The 20,955-nt window shown below is 40.6% G+C and overlaps 1 protein-coding gene across 23 annotated transcripts in view; it reads right to left on the minus strand.

Annotated features, from left to right (window-relative positions):
* LOC135486577 (multiple PDZ domain protein-like) overlaps positions 1-20,955 on the minus strand; it is a 242,447-nt gene that overhangs the window by 220,104 nt on the left and 1,388 nt on the right. For all 23 annotated transcript variants that reach the window (XM_064769472.1, XM_064769471.1, XM_064769464.1 and 20 more), the window contains exons 2-3: positions 17,857-17,934; positions 581-1,160 (exon numbers count right to left, since the gene is read on the minus strand). In XM_064769472.1, coding sequence (XP_064625542.1) covers positions 581-1,160; positions 17,857-17,887 — 611 coding nt within the window. In that variant the 5' untranslated portion in view covers positions 17,888-17,934. The remainder of the gene's footprint in view (positions 1-580; positions 1,161-17,856; positions 17,935-20,955) is intronic.

The raw sequence follows: 20,955 nt of genomic DNA on the forward strand, positions 1-20,955 counted from the left end.
AAACAGCATGAAGCGACCATTTATGCTGTACTCTTTAAATAGTAAGAGCTAAATATTCCGAACCGGTCTTAGATCTGTGAAACTAGCGTATTTTTAAAGGGAATATCAAGCGAAAATGCCACAAATACAAGCTTTGAGCAATACTACACAACAGTGCTCCAATAAACTTGTAAATATCAGCCAATATTATTTGAAAACATTTTCGTGCAAGCATTGAAATAAAAGGTATAAATCTCATTTTAGAAACTAGAATTGGAACACTTCTTTTTGGTTCAAAAGCTTCAAAAGGTTTGAAAATGAAACTTCTAAATATTGCTTTTACTCTGGGGCTATGACATCAGGTTACAATGTGATTTCTATCCCAAAGGACTAACAGCATTACAGTGCCGTAAAAACCAATATGCGACAAGAAAGGCGCTCTTTTCTACTGATATTGATTTCATATCATCTCTTAGGAAATTTTGTCAGAAGAAGGCTGAGCGTTAAGTTAATTTCTTTGGCAGGCTTCAAGCTTTTTGGTCACCGGTCCATTTGTGAAAATAAAGGGTAAACTATTTCAAGCATTGACCAGTGAACATACCTTGCTGCTATGCCTCCCGGCTGAATCTCCTGGACGAAGATACCAAGCTCACCACGGTTCTCACTCTTCAACCCGACAACGCTGAAACCCAGACTCGAGTTCTCAGCCTTGAAAAGTTGGATGCACTGCGTTTCTCGACCTGCTGCCATTGTTTCTATTGCTTCTTTCAATTCTTCTGGATCGTAGATTTTGGACGTTTCAATTTCTTCAAAAGAGGGCGTGGACATGGAGAAATTAGGTTGTTCACGCTCGATGTCTTCATCATTGTTCCCCAAATACTGAGCGGTACTTTCTGCCTCTAACGCGAAACGGAGGTTGATTTTTTCCTCCGCGGCCTCCGATAGGACGAGTTTTCCCGTATCAAGATTGATGTCAAAGTCATCTAGATCCAAATTTGAGGAAGTTGCATGCTGGTATTTTTTAAGTTCTTCAATGGAGTCGTCGATTGTGAGGAGTTGGTTGAATAGTGGCGACTCCAGCATCATGATGAGCTGGGAAAGTTCCGAGTCATGACTGACATCCCCCGTTGCGTTCAGCTTCTCCTGAAGCCGCTCCAGCAGCTGCAGAGCATGCTGGGACTCTGAAAAGACACAAAGTGGCAAAGATTTTGAAATCCTGTGTAAACATTTAGTCTAATGGATCTGCTTTATTTAAAGTCTCAATTGGGGAAATATCTTAGCATGGTAGACAATTTCTTAGTCATGTTAGTCCTAGAAATAAAAGTCAGAAATGGCTACAAGCAAGGTTATTTTGTGAAATGGTAAAGATATTTTTAGATGAGATGAAAATGTTGATGTTTGATACCGTTATTGTGTTGCCACATCATAAAAAGAGGCTTGAAAAAGACGAAGGAGAACATGTACAGAGTGATGTAAACTGTCTAATGTGAATGGAACTTCGTCATTATAATGTTTCTGAGAATATTCGGATATTGTTTGTTCTATAGATTTAACTAACTGTTCTAGTTCAAGAACTGCAAAATATATAACCATTTTGAAGTTTTGAAAGCAGAGTCGGAGTTTGATATGCTAAGTATGCTCTGAATAAACTGTTCATGCCAGAAGACAGTCTCATTCGTCTTTCTGGAAGAGGGAGGGAGTTCGGTAGAGATTTACATTTTTTGATTTTTTGGCATGCAGACATGTAGTAATTACAGTATGACATGTGCCCTTAGAATAGAAGTTACGACATCTGGTGGTGGAAGATAGGACTCCACAGCGTATTTCTGAATCAGCCCATCAGGGGGTCAAAGGAGAGATGAACAGTGTTCAATTTTAGGCATCCTACTAATTTCGACATGGAGCCTAAGAACAAAGGGTTAGATATAAATCAACAAATGGAGTGTATGGATAGACTGGTATGTTTGTTGACTCTCGACTATGTACTAGAGCAGATCAATAACCTGTCTTATAGATCACTTATTGATCACAAGTGTCTATTGCCACGCATGATCGGCAGCCAGGCTCCGTCGAGCGTTATTTACCCTGGAACAGTTTCAGTCCAAATTGATTGAACTGGTGATGCGTAAAATGCGGCCGGAGATGGGACATGGCCTCCAGAAATTTGGGCAAGTTTAATAGAGAGAAAATAAGCTTTTAACGACGTCTGATGGTGGAAGATTGGATTCCAGAAATGACCACAGCATATCAAATAGTGGAACCGCCCTTTATGGATACCTCTGTAATCAGGACAGCCTCGCTACTATACATGTAAAGGGAACAATACAGAATTTGTCATCTCCAACCAAATTCACCTTGTAATCAGTACGTCTCTGTATCATTGACAGCATCCGTCAGTCCCAAGTCCTTATTAGTGGTTCTACTGTAGTTTTGACCAAATTTGTACACAACTTCACCCGATAAATATTTCATGTTACCTTTACCTTCAGTGTTGTGACCATCTAAGAGCAGTTGTGTAGGAACCACGGCCTCATTGCTGCTTTGTCCTGCACAAGTCAAACTCAAGTGAGTGTTATGCCAGCTACTAAAGCAAAGATGCCTCTATCACGACATTAAAAGTTGCTATTGAAAGGATTCTGAGAAGTCCACAGCCAGCATAATATAGAAGTTTACAATCCTCAAAAATGCCAGGCAAAGCTTCCTATCGTTCTCAAAGCGTTATGATTGATATACAAGGGTACCCAGGCTATTTCATTGGGTGTGCCTTGTCACAAACTCTGCCAACACATTACAAATCTCCTCGATGGCAGATCGCACAAAGATCACGACCATATCGGAAGTTGACAAATCCCTAGGGACCGCTACCAACACGTTGTGTCATCTGTGCATGACATTGCCAGTATCGGGGGCCGTCTCTCTCCCTGGACGCCATCAATCAGAGCGGTTACTGGATGATAAATTTTATTAAACCTGCCAACGGGGAAACCGTTGCCAATCCATATCATTTTAAAGGGGCTCTATGGGCAGGAGCCAAGTAGGCAAGATTAGGTTCTAATATAGACAAAGTCACTAAGAGAAGTATCTCCCATCCCAGAATATATCAACCACTGTAAATAATGGTCTCCTTAAGTCTACCAATTTCACCCACGACACATTTTTCTCTCCAAGACCCCATTGGATTCTGTTAGATATAGCTCAAAATCCCGGCCATGAATCCATCATAAGCCTTAACATCACCTCTCCTCTCAATTCTTGGCTAAGAATCGCCTCTTTCCCACAACTGGCATGACATGTTTGGTCAAAAGGACCAAGTATCAAACTTGATACCAAAGAGCTCAGTGGTGATGTATAAGATCCACTCTTTGATCCAATGACCATTTTATCCAATACCCCATCAGATTTGGTTAGATAAACAGGGATATCACAGTGCTTGAACAACAAAACTGTAAACATCCCTTGTGAAAATTTTGTCCTTAAGTAGAACTGCCCTTATTTGTAAAAATATGCATCCAAAATGCTGATTTTTGGTCATATTTCGAAAATTCGAAGTTCTACTGAGAGCTGGGACGTATCTTTACAGTTCTTTTGTGAAAAAAAACAACCTCTCTGATGAGAAAAACACTAATGTTCAAAATTTGAAGATGTCACATCCCTGGATATAGCTCACAATCCCGACCATGAGCCAACCATAAGCACAGCTCTACCTCAATTCCACGCTCAGCATCGCCCCAGGATGTTCTAATTCAATCCAGCACCAAATCATTAAGGTCTCTTTGTATCCATAAAGCTGCCCGAGGGCTCCTTCCTAACTGTTTAGTTAGAGCTATGACTTCTGCCACACTGGAGGGCAATGATCGTGTTTTTCCCAAATGAGATGAGAGCAATACCCTTTATGATCAAATGAACCCTGTACTTCTCGAGATGATGGGTCATTTTGGCCACTTTTACAAGCATTATGAGTATCGAGATGAGACAACTTGTGCATCACTAAGGAAGAACAGTGGCTAACTGACGATTTGCTTGGCAATTTCAGTTGGTCAAATGAACCAGTTTGCATGTAAGGCTACATTTAGTCTGTTTAGTAGGTCCGAAGAGGTATCTCTGTCTCATGGTCAAAGGCTACTGAACATGCTGAATGGGAGAAGGGTGTGTTCCTGGTATACCAGATCTGTGTGATATTCTTGGCTCTCCTAATAACGTGGTTGTGTTGTCCTTTGCCTGTTGCGTCTTCCTTAGGAGGCCTAACTTCATCCATCCAAGATATTCAGAGAAATGTTTGCATGATTTTATTTTTGCAGGTGCTATGTTGGCTATTTGTGATGTAAACGAATACAGGAAGTGTGTACAAGAATTAAACACTTCACTTAAAGAGGCAAGCAATTGAATTCTGCACAACTGAAGTCACCAATGCCATGTTCTCTGCACGCTCAACTCACAGTGATTCGCCCAGACAAGGCTTTATTCATTGGCCACCCAGGTGTCACGAAACTGGCCGAGACAGTTAGATCGATGACAAGATCGATATTTCACACTGGATTTCTTCGGAGTGATCAAATTCGCATCGACCATGTCATTTTGAGATCTGCCTAAATCTCCTTTGTCTAGCATTGATCTTGTCACTTTCAACAGTAGCAGACTCAATGTTAAAGTATGAATATCTATAGAAAGCGTCAGGTCCCATTCGTTTGATAAAACCGTTGGATTTGTTTAGTGTTTAGTCTACTGAACATGATTTCGTTACTCCAGTTGATTAAAAGAACTATTGAGAGCACATCTACATTTGCACCTTAAATCAATAGCAGTATATTCAAATAAGGCACAAGCACATGTATCAAAACATATAGATTGCAATTCTTACACTATTTCTGTCTTTTCAGCCCTCTTGTATCGTCATGATTGAGAAACACCTTCAGCAAGTCATGTACAGTGGAACCCCGGTAACACGACCACCCAAGGGACTAAGCCGAAGTGGTCGTGTTACCGGGGTGGTCGCGTTAGTGAATTTAAGAATCATAAGTAGGTTTTCCCGCCAAAATATCGTCCTGCTGTGTGTACATTGACATGCATTAATGACTACGCCACCGGGTGATTCGATAATTTTGTGTGTATATTACGAATAAAAAATCATTTCTTGAGTGTTTTGCGTTTAATTTGCAACTTATGTAAATGAGTAAATAAACTGACGAGAGCTAATTAGACCAAACATTACATTAAAACTTGAGCATGCTAATTAGAACAAGCATGTAATTCACACCATCGGCAGCTGCCCTTCTTGATGTCAAGCTAATATTCCCGCTAACATTGAGAGAGCTGATGTGAGAAGATGTTGAGAATTCTTCCTGATGTCTTCCTGCTTTAACATCAGCCAATTTGAACTGGTACTGATTAAATCATCTTTTTAATAACGTATTTTATCAACATTACGACGTAGTAAGCATTCTTTACTTTGAGTATCGGTACTCTTACTAATCAACATAATTTATTTGTCCTAAAAACTACGTGTGCATGCCTCTTGACATCATTTAATACTAAATGATGAAAAAACAAGCCGTGAGTCGAAAAGAAAGTTTATTCTTCATTTTATTTGCGCTTACATTTGATCAAACCTTGGAGGAATTATACTTGAAGTATAGTTCCTCCAAGATCAAACTCACTTACACATCATTTATTTTCATATGGATTCCCATGGTCATTGTGTTCGAGGTGCTAATTATCAACACGGATTTGCGAGAAGGTGCCAATTGATACCATGCAGTCATGGTTGATTACGGCAATTAGGCCTCATGGTCGCGTTAGCGGGGTTAATTTGCAGTTTGGGACCGACCAAGCTGGTGGTCGCGGTCTGGGTACCGGGGTGGTCGTGTTAGCGAGGGCCAGTTAATGGGAATTAGAGAGAAAACCATTCGGGACCGGAGAATTTTGGTCGTGTTCGCGGGGTGGTCGCGTTACTGAGGTGGTCGCCGACCGGGGTTCCACTGTACTTTAAAGCCTCCCACCAAAAACACAGACAGCATCCATGCATTAATTATTTCCTTTGGATGAATGAGACAAGGCTCAGCTTGAGGATATTGGTCCTACTGTTTCATTAGTGCAGTGTGGCATGATAGAAACTAATCCCCACTGCGGTATTCTCTGCGACTTTTTTTGGTCACCGCGGTTGTACCTCTTCTTCTGTGTTCGTTGATGATGATTTTGAGACACCGGTTGTTGAAATCCGGCAAATCTTTTCATCCAGGGAGTGGGATCTCTAATCTGACTGATGCAGGTACAAGAAATCTTTTCATGAAGAAGCAAGATATAGCCTAATGATATATTGGTGTTAGATTTTTCTTTGCCACATTTTGCGACTGTGGAAACTGGACACCAATAGGTAGTCTGGTATATTCTTGGTGATTCTTTGGTCTTCAATGTCAGTCATGTCACTGGAGCTGTAGCATGTTCAGTGAGAATGATAATGATAGTGAATAACTGCAACTGCTGTTTGATCCCAATTAGGTTTGAATGCAGGCTGCAAACTGCAAAAAATTCTGCTGTCCGGGAGTAAAACGGGTCATTGAAGCCAAGTTTGATATATTGCAGGTCACATCAATGACCTCTTCTTGTCTCGGGCACTGTAACGATTGACGTAAACAAGAAAATTTGGTCATATGTGATAATTATTGCACTGTTCCTGTTACAAAAATCTCCCCTTGAGGCTTTATCTTGAACAAGTACTGCAATGACAGCTCACGAAGACTCCATTCAACACTTAGAAGCAAATATTTAAAAATCTGCTGATCCGAACAAGAAGAGCCAGTGCCCCATGCTAATCTAATCAAACACGTCCTGCTAACTCACCGTGTGTCTGAGGTCAGGCGGTGACCAAATCAATCACCGACAGGGTCGCTCCAGTGACCACTGCATCGATGAGAAGAAACACTATTGATTAGTACTTTATCACTTAGCAACGCACGGCCCGCAGCATGACCTGTGTGGATCTTCAGATATGTACTTTTTTTCTGGGGTGGACGATAACAGGTGAAGAGAGAATTCTCCATTACCAAAGTCATTTTTAACTTCCATGCGGCATGATTAACCAAAGGAATTGTAAAAGTCTAAACTAATCGATTGAGATGGATTCTGCATGGAAATCTTGTCAAGAGCCCTGTTGATTTCACAGCAGACAGCCTTGTCAATGGCCTCAAATTAAGTAGTGACTTATTCAGTTACTTGAGATCAATACAGTGCAGTCATGTAACTGGTCAGTAAGGAAAAGCTGTCTTGTCAAGGGGCAGGATGGAACATTACATTACTGAAAGTAATGATATATACATAATCTGATTGATGCTAAAGCGAAATATCGATATCAGTGCTAATTAAACATTTATTCTTCCAAATATCTCGAAATGACCACTTGATCATGTTCTCAAAATATCAACATTTTTTTGAAAATTTTCTTGATGACATGGAAAACAATGTCAGTCTGAGTACTGAACCAAAATTTGGGGTGAAAACATCAAAGTCTAGTTGATTGAGAGGGAATATCGTTTTCGTGATATTTTACTGCTAAACCAGCATTGATATAAAAATTTTCGCTTTAAAATCTAGATGATGTATCCATCATCAATATCCCGCATTTTCAGCGATATATCACGCACAGTTTGCGGATGCAGACCACTTTAAAAATACCTTGTACCCAGGTCTTACAGGCTTTTCAGTCCAATACATTCATGCTCATGGATGGTCATATGGGCCCTGGATCCGAGGCCCCTTTTTGAGTCTGATGGTAGAATTTTGCAAAATTTTACCAAATGTTTGAAAAACCATGAAGCGGTTGGAATTTGAGCTGATTTTTATATGCAGCATCTGTACAACATCAACAACTACATTGGCAGTATTTTATTGGTTCTGACATGTCTAGATATCAAATATAACAGTATATAATTTTGGGTAATTTTTGGATGGATTTTCAGGGCAAACACGAGCGACGCTAAGATGCTGAAAATTTTGGAACGTAATGATATACATAATCTGATTGATGCTAAAGCGAAATATCGATATCAATGGTTGATGGATTTGACTGAAAATGAAGGATGTTGTAGAGATCCTCACATGAAATTGGTTGAAATCCGACTTTGTTTAATTTTCAAGATGGCCGCCTGGCGGCCATATTTGAAGTTTGTTCTCTTTTATGAATCAAAAGCCTTCTTTTTATTTTCACTCTCAATGTTTTGAAACTGAAAATCACCCCATTTCCATGCATTACCTCTCAAGGGTAATGTTGTCCATTATTGATGACAGCAAGCTGAGATGAAAACGGAATAAATGTAGTTATGTTGGTGAAATATTCATTGAAATATTGTCCTCACAAGCAAAGCTACAGTGTAACTTGTCAACAGGGAATCCTATATTTTATATTGTGCCATCATTTATTGCTGGCTGAGAAATCACCTGCATGGGATGCTTAGAATATATGATGGTTGGCCCCAGACATATTTCAGGAAAAACAAGCCCCTGCTACAAGTTTTTGTTGATATATTATAGGCAAATTGTTGGTTTTCATTTTGCTTGCTGGTAGCATCAATACTACATCTACACATGGGTACATGTATATGAACTAGTGTCAACTCAAATTGTCACAAGGGGGCTAATGCCACCATCTTGACCACAAAGGTTTCTGCATCTCATCATCGGATTGTTCTAGTTTTAAAGAGAGTATGAGGTACGATGATACTCTGTCATCTGTTTCCAGCTCTTACATCTGTCTAACCCACAGAAAATGCAAAAAATTTGCATCAAATTCAGTCAGATGACTTGAAAATAATTAAATCGGGAGATTTAATTAAAACTGCAATAAAAGTGTCAGTTTAGAGAACTCCGGAGAGTGTCTTCTTAACGAATGGAATAGAGGAAACAAAAGTGTTCTGCTATTAAAATGCGTTATTGAAATGTAGGAGTACTCAGCTCTGGGCCATGATGATGAAGCACCTAGGCATGAATAGTCGGGATTGTTCTCACTATTACAAGCTTTTAACAGTTTATTGCAGTTTTTATCAAATCACCAAACATACATGTACTGGGATTTTGACGCAAAATATTGGGATTTTGATGCAAAATATTGTCCTTTTCTGTGGGCAATAGCCAGATGCTATGGAAAAGGGATGACACTTCCAGGAAGTCCTACTTGTACCTTTGCTTTTTTTTACCGATAACCTTTCTACCAGTTGCTTTTTTACCTGTAGCCTTTTTTACAAGGGCCTTTTCACCATAGCCTAAAACCATTAAGCGGTAGTGCTCTGTAGGGCGTGCGTCATTTTCATGGAAACAACAAGTATACAAATTCCATCGGACTTAAAAGATGGAAGGCGCATTCCTTTTGTTCTTTCCTCTCCTCTTTGCATGTCTTCCACGATACTTCGTTAGCAAAATAATACTTTCCTACTTGACACCATGGAAAAAGATGAGTTTGGCTGAATCTGTCATATGATGTTGTTCATTGTAGACAAAGATCCTCATATTTATGTTGCTAGTGACTAACTCACAACACTCAATTAAAACAGCATCTTCTGCACTTCCCACCCACGTCTGTTTTTGTGGAGGAAGATTCTATCAACACAGCACAAAACGTTGTCATTCCTTTGTTAGCTTGCAATATAATATTCCCCGACATTTCGAAACAAAAGTATTTTCATGCGACAAGGGAGACAATTTGAAATGTCAAGCCTCTTTCATACTATCCAGTAACCAGAGATGGTACATATATTATTTCATACAATCCATTTTTCCACTGCTGAAAGTCAATTGCATATTTATTGTATACTCACCGTATTAAACCAAACACTTCTCCACATTTCTTTTCTTTGAAACTTTATAAAACTTGGGGCAAAATACTGTAAACTGCCATTTTTGTGTGTGTTTCATTTTGGTGGACTTTTAAATTTTATAGTATTAAGTTCTTTGATAAAGGATTGACTTACAGTTTGACCGAAAACCATCTGAGACTTTGTTAAACAGCCCGCAGTTTTCTTACCTTTGGTAAAAACAGCAGCTTTAAAACTGTGGGCATGATATTAACTCTTTCAGTGCCAAGGACGTACATGTACGTCCTAAATATTAAGGTATTTTAGTTCCTCCAGACGACACCAGATGTCCCCAGCTACTCAAATGTGGTTCATATGGTTTCTCTGGCCTGGGGCGTCCAAATTGAATAATTTTTTCGACTGAGAGGGTGGGGTCGGGTTTGCCACCCCTCATTTTAGGTGAAAAATGGTGAAAATCGGCCAAAAATACCACTCCCTCAAAAAAATTTAGAACATAATCCTAGTATGCCCCTACTTATTACTGCTGTTTTATTGAAACAGGAGGTAAAGACAAAGGTTTTGAAGAATTTTGATGAGTGTATCTCAATTATTTTTGTGAGATTTTGGGTAGTGACAATGCCCAAAAATGCCCAAATCCTGGGCACTGAAAGAGTTAAACAAGGTACTGGACTACATTTTTTGCAAATGTGTAGCAGTAACTGAGCAAAGGCATTTAAAACTAAACCTCTAACTATGTTCTGAACATGCAGGAGGTTTTTTTCTCAAGATAATTACATCTACATGCTTTGCATTAGAAACAGTGAACATTCCAATATGAGAAGTCACTCAAAGGAACGATCATAATCTTTCCAAGTACATGTATGTAACTTATCCTCGATATGGAAAACCTATAAAATTGGGAAGGCATCGACTCCAGAAGTATGTGTGCATGCATGTCGAGAAAACGACAAGTAATATGAAACCGATATCCAATTATATGATGCGAGATGGAATCTCGACAAGCCCAGGCAGCAAGGAATAGAGCTTATGAGCCCACGAGAACTTGCTGCAAATTGATACATTAGCTTTGAGCGCACTGAGTGGGACTCAGCTTGCCTCAGGGGAATCTTAGTGTCGAAAGAACATCAGACACGTCAGACAGAAAAGGTCTGGCACTCGGTCTGGCACAGTGAGCGCGGTGATAACCTTACAAGATCAGCAAGGAAAAGACATTTTGCCATGAGGATTTTTTCTGTTCAAGAAAGTATCAATACACCAGACTGAGCTGGTCTCAAGGGGGAATTATGAGCAGCCTACTTATCCCGGTCGACTGTGCTTTGAATAGTACCTTCCATGGCACCGGTAGCAGTTATATTCCAAATTCCACATTTTTTATCAGGAATTGCCTTGGCATCTGAGCTTTTCATCATAATAGCTGCGCTTACACCACGAAATATTGGTGGACCAATTGCACTTACACCACCACATTGCCGCGACAAATTGGTTCGGCAATCCATTGCCGATACAAATTGCCGAGCGAATTTGTCCCACCAAGCTTGATGGTCCAAATTCGCCCGGCTTGTTAAAAGCTCGGCTTTGTCGTGGTGTAAGCGCAAATGGATCGGCAATTAGCTAGTTAGATGGTTCGGCTCCAGGCGGCGCTTTCGAAATGGCGCTTCTGCCAAGGCTTTCCGCGTTCTGCTTATTGTTTGCGCGCCATCTGTAGCCGGATTTTATAACTAGCTGCAGCGCTGGTGTAAGCGCTAGGTGGATTTTCGATGGTGCGGCATTGGTTCCCGAACCAAGATTGGTGGTCCATTTTCAGGTGGTGTAAGTGCGGCTATAGAGAAACCCCCAAAAAACAACACTTCAGATACATTCTTCTTGATGCCATACCAACCCATTGAGCTGTGGAAATTTCTACAATTACTGAGCACATTTCCAATTTGGCAAGAACAAATGGCAAGCGTAGCAATCTGCCTCCATCGGGACAGAAATTCAATAGAGAATAGCCCAATGATTAGCGAGCTAATAGCACTAGGTATTGATTAACTGGACCAATACACTGAAGTGGATCTTGAGTACAGTATCTGGCAAATAGACCCAGCAATTCCTGCCAGTCAAATTGATCCTGCTAAGCCCCTTGATAAAGAGAGAAGTTCTGTCTTAGTTTTAATGTGGCTATCACACGTTTGATTATGTTTTCATTGTGTTTGTCGATTGATAGGCATGTCGTTGGTGGGGATTGGTCAGGCACAGACCACGCCTTGAAATACTGGCTCTCCAGCTAAAAGACCGGAACAATTCCAGCCTGTCAAATTGATCATGCTATAAGCTCCAAGATAAACTGAAAAGTTCAGCTAATATAAAATGCTGATAACACATTTGCTTATGGTTTTGATTGCATTACTGATGGATAGCTCAAGTCTTTCCTGTGGTCGATGGTCGAATAGAATTGGTTACGACCAGTTATGCACTGAGCATGCTGGCTTCATGCAAGCTAAAAGATTGGAACAATTCCAGCTTGTCAAATGGATCCTAGCTGCTACCTCCAAGATAATGTGAGAAGTTCAGCTGATATATTACGCTTTCACATGTTTGGTCAGATCACCTTTGCTCATCGATAGCTATAGTCTTTCCTGTAGTTGATTGTCGAACAGCATTTGTTGAGATCAGCAACACAAAACTGGTTCTCAAGACCGGAGCAATTCCAGCCTGTCAAACTGATCGCACTTATCTACAAGAAAAAGAGAGAATTCTCCTTTTCTTGTAATTTAGCGACATCAATTTGATAGAACATCGACTTTTGGTCGATTTTTAACACAGCCGTCACCCGTCTGTTTATCCTCTGTCAATTGATAGGTTAGTCTTTGCTGCGGATGATGGTGGAATAGCTCTACCGAGTTTTTTTCGATGTTGGTTCTTTTAGCTGGCTGACTGACCAAAGCAATTCCAGCTTGTCAAATTGATCCTGCTAATCTCCGAGATAAGAGTGAGAAGGCAGATTTTTAGAATGTGGCTGTCGCATTTTTGATTATGGTCTGATAGCACAATCCACAGGGTACTTAGCTGCGGTTGATGGTTCAGACGATTTGTCAAGTTCAAAGTGGCACTGGCCTAAGCTTTTACAGAGTGTCGAACAATGTAAAAGTGGCACAAGCTTAAGCTTTGACACAGTGTCGAACAATTCTAGATCCTGAGCTGCCAAGGTTGTAGCTTTGGTTTCTAAGTTTTCACTAAAGATACCGGTACTGTATGAGGGTAATGACTTGGAAACTTCAGATCTGCATATCATTTCACTTCATATCATGCACAACCCAACCTCTGTACTGTTTTGAAATTGCGGACAGCTGGCCAAAGTCAGGCCAGTATTCCGTCTTCTGAACATGAGGAAGAAGCCAGAACAGCACGCGCCTCCAGGGATTGCAGTTCCATCTCCGTCTTCCTATGAGAGCAGACTTGGGATACTATCTGTTCCATTCTAAAGAGGAATATACTAGTCAGTATTAGTATTGTGAACTCTTGTGTTGGACTGACTAGCTGACAGTATATCATGTGTTTTACTTGCTGTCACTGAGACCGACAGGAGCACTTTATGATTTTCATTACACCATAGAAATTCCAGACTATCCCTCAATATTGTTGACACAATAACACAAAACTTTCACTAGTAGTGGAACAGCTGGCAAGGGCAGTAAATGGACGACCGACGAATCATCGCAATCGTGGCAGCAGATGAGAATCCTAGAAATGGGTGTCTTGTCCGGGTTCATTCACTGTTTGGTTCCAGCTGAGAATTGGCTATCAGTGGACACTCTCCTCAGTATGATCGGTAATTTGGAGAGCTGGCACGTTGCCAGATGACTGTGTCCATCGAAATAACTGTCCCTTGGTTTAGACGCCAATCACTGAATCTCTACAGGACTATATTTCTTTACGTTGGACAGCAGCTTAGATGCATAGACCAGTCTAGTTTATGAAGTCAACAGTCTAATTTAACTGGCATTCCCTTGGAGTTTGGCCATCAGGTTCACGTACTCTGGACAGAATTGGTTCCCCTAAGCAACATAGGCTCTGGGCCCAGTTGTTCAAATCAAGTTTCGTCAATAACGCTCGCATTTAGGAAATTTGGTGAAGCCTAAAGGCTTCACTGAAGGAGACAACGCCAAGTTAACACCAGTGTTGGCGACAAAATTTCTTTTGAACAACCAGGCCTACCTCAGCCTCTACATCTAACTATAAAGTCACCAAATGTAAAGTAAAAGAAAAGTCAGTGCCGAATTCGCCTGGCAAGCTGTAAGCCTAACAGCCATAATTACTACCACAGGGAGTAGAAATCACATCACATGATCATTATGAATGATTCGGTATTCCTCTTGGGTAGCCCATTCATTTTCATACAAAGGTGAGGTAGTATTACCACTTCGATGACATTTATTGTAACTCCCGGCTTGCTGATTCAACAGTTACCATAGTATTGGCTGGATGGAGGGAACAACAGTCATACTAGACATGAAAACGTCACTTTTATTACACATTTGAAGATCAACATTACATCAGTCATCATGATGAGAATATCATGAACCACGGAGACAAATGCTCACTGAGGCAAACAAGTGCTCTTCATTCCATCTTCCATCTCTAAGTTGATAGGTGAATGATGTCAGTCCTTCCTCTAGCAAATGAGTGTAATGTATCCACTGTTTAGGTTGAAAAATCTTTTTACCAAGTGTATTAAACCTGGACTAGTGAAGACCACCGCACTATTAAAGTCTGGGATGGACACAATGCTACCTCGGCTTGTGGTCTTCACAAGTTTCGTCCATAATCTTGTTACATGGGCCCATGCAGTCTGCCCTGGATCTCATCAGCAGGCTGGCACACTACCAGAACTTGAGCCAACAAGAACAGGAGTTAGCAAGAACAAAACTAATATAACAATAAAACCTGGTTAGGTATAATGTTAGACTGTAAACTAAAATGGGCAATGAACAAGACCCTGATGAGAGACTGTGACTTTGTCATGTTCTTTGTTGGTTGTGACAAAGATATCTTCCTTCAAGACAACGCAACACTGGACAAATTGACAAGCTATGCTTGGATGGGGGAAGGAGGGGGAGGGGATGGACAAAAGGCAAGATAACTAACGGTAATAAATTGCCTCCAAACCACAAATTACCCGATTATCGTTACAGTATATATGCAGTGAGCTCTTCATCAACATACATCCTCCGATATCACCCCATATAATTAGTGATCTGATGATATCGTACGGATGTTACTTATTTCCATTGATTTCGTGTGAGAGTGGTAATCACAGGTTGTAGACTGTCAACCACAATGTCAATGGAGGGTTTGATAAAAGACCAGTTTGGTCAGCTTCCAAGGCTGCAATGAGCAACTGGTGACTTTTTGCAATTGCAAGAAAGTCACCTACTTTTGCGACCAAATCTGCATAGATGCCGCGCCCTTCACCACCGTATTGACTAGAACTTAACATCCTAAACAAATTAGAACTCCTTCAAAATAAAGTAAATGATATGCCAATTTCAAGGGTTGGAGACTGTTCTACGATTCCCACACTTTAAATTGGCATTCACTTTGTTCGGAAAGAGTTCTAATTGCTCTAGGATTTCAAGTTCAAGCCAAAATGATGGTGCCAATGGTCAACCCCTAGGTGAAAATGGGGTGAAATCAACCTTGCTCCTCACCCACTAGTGACTATACTCATGAGTGAGAAGTAAGGAGGCCTCCAAAGAGAGCATTATGGACAAGGAGAGCAATGCCCTGCTTTGCTTTGGGTTCTTCAACAGCCTTTTAATCCTAATGGATTCTTAGTGTGAACCAAACATTCTTTAGGCTTCCCCAGTATCATTGAGGTGTGATATAATGAAGACGCAGTGCAGAGCTTCATCAGTATGCACTGGTTATCAATTGGCTAGATGATGAACTCAATACTTCTAAACGTGGGGAGCATAATATTAGGAACATGAAGTTGTACTCGGAAAGGACCATATTCCAGCCGAGAAGTTGGTGTTTGCTCAGTCCCTCCCTGCAGCCTTTGTACCATATTCCAGCCTGAAAGTTCCGGTAGGTGTAGATGACTTGCATGACGTAATGGTGGCCAACATAAAGAAATGCAACAGTGCCACGTCGCTTGTTGTGCATCTGATGGAATGGTGGGATTCCACCAGCCGTCACAAGCGATGTGGCTGTATTGCGTTTTCTGCCATTACGTCATGCAAGTCATCTATAATGAATAAGTCTTCAGAGTAAGTCTTCAAAATGATGGTGAAACATATGTCTTGACTTTTACCAAGGGTCCCAGAGAAGCTCTGACCATTGGTAAAACATATTCGCACAGAGGACTCCATAAGAATCACCAACACAGTCTTTGCCCCCAGCGAAAGGCATAGGAAGTCAACCAAACTCCATTATAAGGAGATTGTTTGCATTATCTCATCATAAACATGTTCTTATAACATCCTAATCTGATTGATTTGAAGCGAGTCGCCTAATTAGTAAGAGATCTCAAGCATCATTAGCGTCTTCAAACACTCATTACAAGTGGGCTAGATTTACTCGGATGAGCATCCAGGATAGCTTCTAGCATCAAGGCAGGGTAACGCTAGAATATAGTTCGAAGGCTGGAGCGGATACCAACTGTCAGGCTGGAATATGGTACTAAGGCTGCAGGGAGGGACAATGAACACCCATTTCCTCCAGGTTACTTGTTAATGCTGCATACAGGGAGTAACAGTCAACATCCATTTCAAGACTGGAATAGGGTTACTGAGGCTGCAAGGAAGGAGAGCAATTCCCTATTTCCATCCCTGCAGCTTAGGGAAATGTTGGGCAAACACTATAGGAGTCTACTTGCATTAAGGAATGGGTCCCTTTATTAGATTGTACATTGTAGTAACTAGAGTGGGATGCTAATGTTAGCAATCTGCCAATAATCCAATTTAGAAGTCATGTCACGTATTCACTCAATGTGACCCAGCCCAATAAACTTGGTCATTAAATGCTGACGCAAGATTACGAACCGTGCAAGACGACATTCTCATAATCAAAACTCGTGGAGTCAAGAATCTTGTCAGAAAGAAAAAGTATTGATTTTGGTATCAATAACATTTGTTGCATGCAAGGCTTGTCGGAGGAAGGAATTGACAATTTCCGACGGAGAGAATACAATGAGTCTAAGGATTATCGCCGAGGGAGTTTGACAGTTCTTGCAGCCGACGTGCTGAGAGGAACACTTTGCAAATTAAAGCATTGATTTATTTTGTTAGAAAATGAACTTCACTGCCAGATTGAACGTGTTGAAACACAAACTTAGTTTCAGGGTTTTTCAGCCAAGACAAATATGCAGTCCCAAGAGGTTTTTCAGAGAAATGAAATACCCCTGAAGGATTTCGAGCTTGTGAAAACCTCAAAGCCTAAGGCTTGTTTATTTCCCTGAAACCTCTAATTCTAAAGGGTTCATATTTGTGTTGGTTGCAAATCCCAAACATTTTTTTCAACAGCACAAAAACCTTTATTTCGAAGAGTTTAGTCCAGACCAAGACATACATTTTTTGTAGTGTAGTGGTTTTTTATGCCCAATTCTCATATTTTCTGGGCATCAAGCATTTACCTGTCAAAGCCAGAAACCACTACCGAATATTTATTTTTTCTCGTCTCCCTCTTAGCAGCTTTATCGTCAAATGCAATCAGCGGAGTGAGACAAGGCAGCAAAAAGGTTTTTATTGTTCCGCATATCCAATCATACATTTTTTCCCGCCACATTATCAGGGAAAAAGTGTGAAAATGAGGTGTCGACAGTCAAATGATTGACGTGATCAGGATTACAAGAGCTCACGATTGCTTGCACATGTTCAGACATGTTCAGGACAGTACTATTGCACATATTCATACATGTTAAGGACAGTACTATTGCAGATGGTGGAAAGACAGCGCATTGAGTGAGGGAATTTGACCAAAATAGACTTGTGACGCCGAAAAAAACTTTCTTAGGTGAAAACGAATGTCGCAAACTCCAAGTACACGCAGTAGGTACATGGGCGTTACAACATGTACAAGGAAAATGCGTTCCTACCTGCTTGTAATGACCCCAACATGTTTGTCATAATCCGATCTTATTAGAACACCACGAACAACATCAATGGGACAGAATCTGGAACGAGAAAATGAGACAATTCCGTTAGCATCACAATACTGGGCTATACAATCATGACGTGTATGTAGAGTAGTGAGAGTGATCGTAGTTTATTTGACATTCATGACATTGGATATTTTTCAGAACAGCTGGCGATGAGACTTCGGGTCACTTTTGGCAGGAACTGGAGGATCGCCAGGGACAGAAGACGATGGGGGAAAGTTGTGACTGGCCTATGCTTTATGCTCTCAGAGGAGCGAAGGGCTTACATTGTAAGTAAGTAAGTAATTGAAGGGGAAGATGTACATACCATCAAAAATTATACTGTACATGTAAATAAAATAAATAAACCAAAAACATGTAAGCGAGCCATATATATTATAAGGCTTGCTTATATTTTATGTTTTGCATGGACTTAAGGTAACTAGCGCAGTTAACAATGTGACTGAGCTGTAAAGTTTCTTCTCAAGTTTTTTACATATATTTTATTCATAAAAAACCCCCCAGAGATCACGCAGCCAGTGACTGACATCTAGCCACAGCAAAGACCGTACCAAACCTTTACACTTATATTCAATGTCAATAGTATTTCAACTCATAGTTTCCACTATGTGTAATAATGTGTGCATATTAACAAATACCGTTATTGATTTCAACTTTTACAGAGCTATAATGAGCTGAGCCCACTGCAAGTCTGCCATGCACCGGCTTGTTGTATTTGTAATCCATTGTACTTCAACATGTTGAAGACGCATACATCTGCACCAGTGTTGTCATGGCAGGGAACTTCTAGGGCGGTTCCAGAATAAAGACGAAAGAATGGGTGGCCCAGCATATCACAATCAAAATTCATTTGTACAATGTTGATAATGAGCTACATACATACGATAATAATCTAAACACACATTGTACATGTACAATGTAGAAAAATACCAACACAAAAAGAAAGCAGTTGGTAATATTAGTAGAGAAAACCACTCTTGAAATTTACAAGTGGTTCAAGAGTAATATCAACACATAACGATAGAAAGAATCGATACCTTGAGGTAATTCAAACGCATTGACCTGGATTCCTTGGTATGCGATGAAGGCTGATTGTGACATGTAAACACGGGCACTGATGCCAGGAACAGTTCAACAATATGTTCCTTCTTATTCAGCAAATAGTTTATGAATGTGACTAATAGTGGTATAGTGGAACACCCTTGGCGAACACCATCTAAAAAAATGACACTGCATTTGGTACCAGAGTGGCTATTTCAAGTGAAATTGACAATTATCACTATCACCTCTCACTTACATGTAAAAGGACAGCATTTGTCAATCCCAATGGTGTCTTTTTATAGAAAGGTTCTTCTGTTTCCTAAACTTGCTCATCTTACAACACCTACCTTCTATGATGGTTTTAGAGAGAACATATCTGTTTAAGTATCAGCTTGAATTGGGACATGGTACGCTAAATCAAATGTGTTGATAGCAGCATTGAGACGAGATATAAACCCTGTCCCCTCCACCATAGATTAAATCCATAGTCAATGAAGGAAAATAAGGCTGCTCCATGCCCTAGTCAATTTATTGACCATCGACGTGTTGCAAACTTGGAGACATCTGAATTGCAGCACAAGATTTCAGGGCAGGGATCGATATAACCCGCTGATAACATTTGATAATCCTGGTGGTATGAAAACAAGGATGTGGCAAGGGGACAATGAGATTATTATTCAACCCTTATGCCATCATGCCTGCAGCATATTTTGAACGGCCTGTAGTCAGCGGATGGGTATACAATTACAATGACCAAAAAACATGAAGCCATAGTCATACTCTTGTGGTTGCTGCGAACCGTCTGCATGGACTGGCTTAAAGTTACAAGGAATCGAAATTCCTGGTTCTTCAAAGTCCTTTGAATGAGACTTGAAACCACGAAACTCTTACACCTGAGTGCCAATGGTAGGCTTGAGGAATCATCAGAAGTTGTCCGCTGAAAACTCTCATTGACCATGGCTCTATTCTTTCTAATCAAATCCACTCTCATTAGGGACACCCTCAGGACTGACAAGTACTGTCATTTGAGGTGTCTTGCTTAGAGAGGTCAAATTGAATGGAAACTACCACTTTGGGACCAAAACTAGTGTCCTTTAGAGAGGGTGTTCTTTATTATATAGAGAGGTGTCCACTAGGGAGATTCCACTGGAATCTCCCTAGTGGACACCTCTCTATATAATAAAGAACACCCTGATAATTGTCAATTTCACTTGAAATAGCCACTCTGGTACCAAATGCAGTGTCATTTTTTTAGATGGTGTTCGTAGGCCTATGTAGGCCTACTGCTTATCTAGTACATGTACCAATCGCTTCCTGATAGATATTTATGTCTTGTCCAGTCGACTGAGAAAGACAATTTCCGCCCAGCGTTCAGTTCAATTAGCCTGCAGAGTCCGCCTTAGCAATTCCGCAATATTGACAAGTTTTAAGCCAGGGTGATTATTCCTACATATCCTAACTGGAAATGATACACGGATGCTGGATACAATTGGAATGGCAGTGTTGTTGGATTCTGTTTAACTTGTATTATGTACCATGTAAATATGTAAGTTTTGGTTGAATTTACAAATGACACTATATCCCCTGGACAACACCAGATCAGGGTTCTAACCAGGCCTTTTTCGCGGGTCATCACATGTGGGGGGGGGGGGGGGGGGAGGGCACCAACATCACAAAATCCTTTCTGTTGCACCCAGGGACTGACATGTTCTCCACTCCAGGATCTTTTGATGTAGGTTGTCTCGCCTGAAAATAAATCTAAGCCTTTCCATTGCAGCTTGCCATCTGCAGACTCATTCAATTTCCAGGTGACACATTAGACAGTTTACATATTGTACATGTGGAGGAGAAAATGTTAATTTCAGTTGTTCTGAGTTAAAAGAGTTTTAGGTGTACCTTTCACTGTGGACCCACTGTTCGTACACACAGACTTACAACTGTGGCACAAACAGCAACCAATCAAAGGTTCATCAGCCTGGGTTGTGAAAGTGTCAT

The sequence above is a fragment of the Lineus longissimus genome, chromosome 4 (genome assembly GCF_910592395.1).
Source record: "Lineus longissimus chromosome 4, tnLinLong1.2, whole genome shotgun sequence".
NCBI classification, from domain to species: Eukaryota; Metazoa; Nemertea; class Pilidiophora; order Heteronemertea; family Lineidae; genus Lineus; species Lineus longissimus.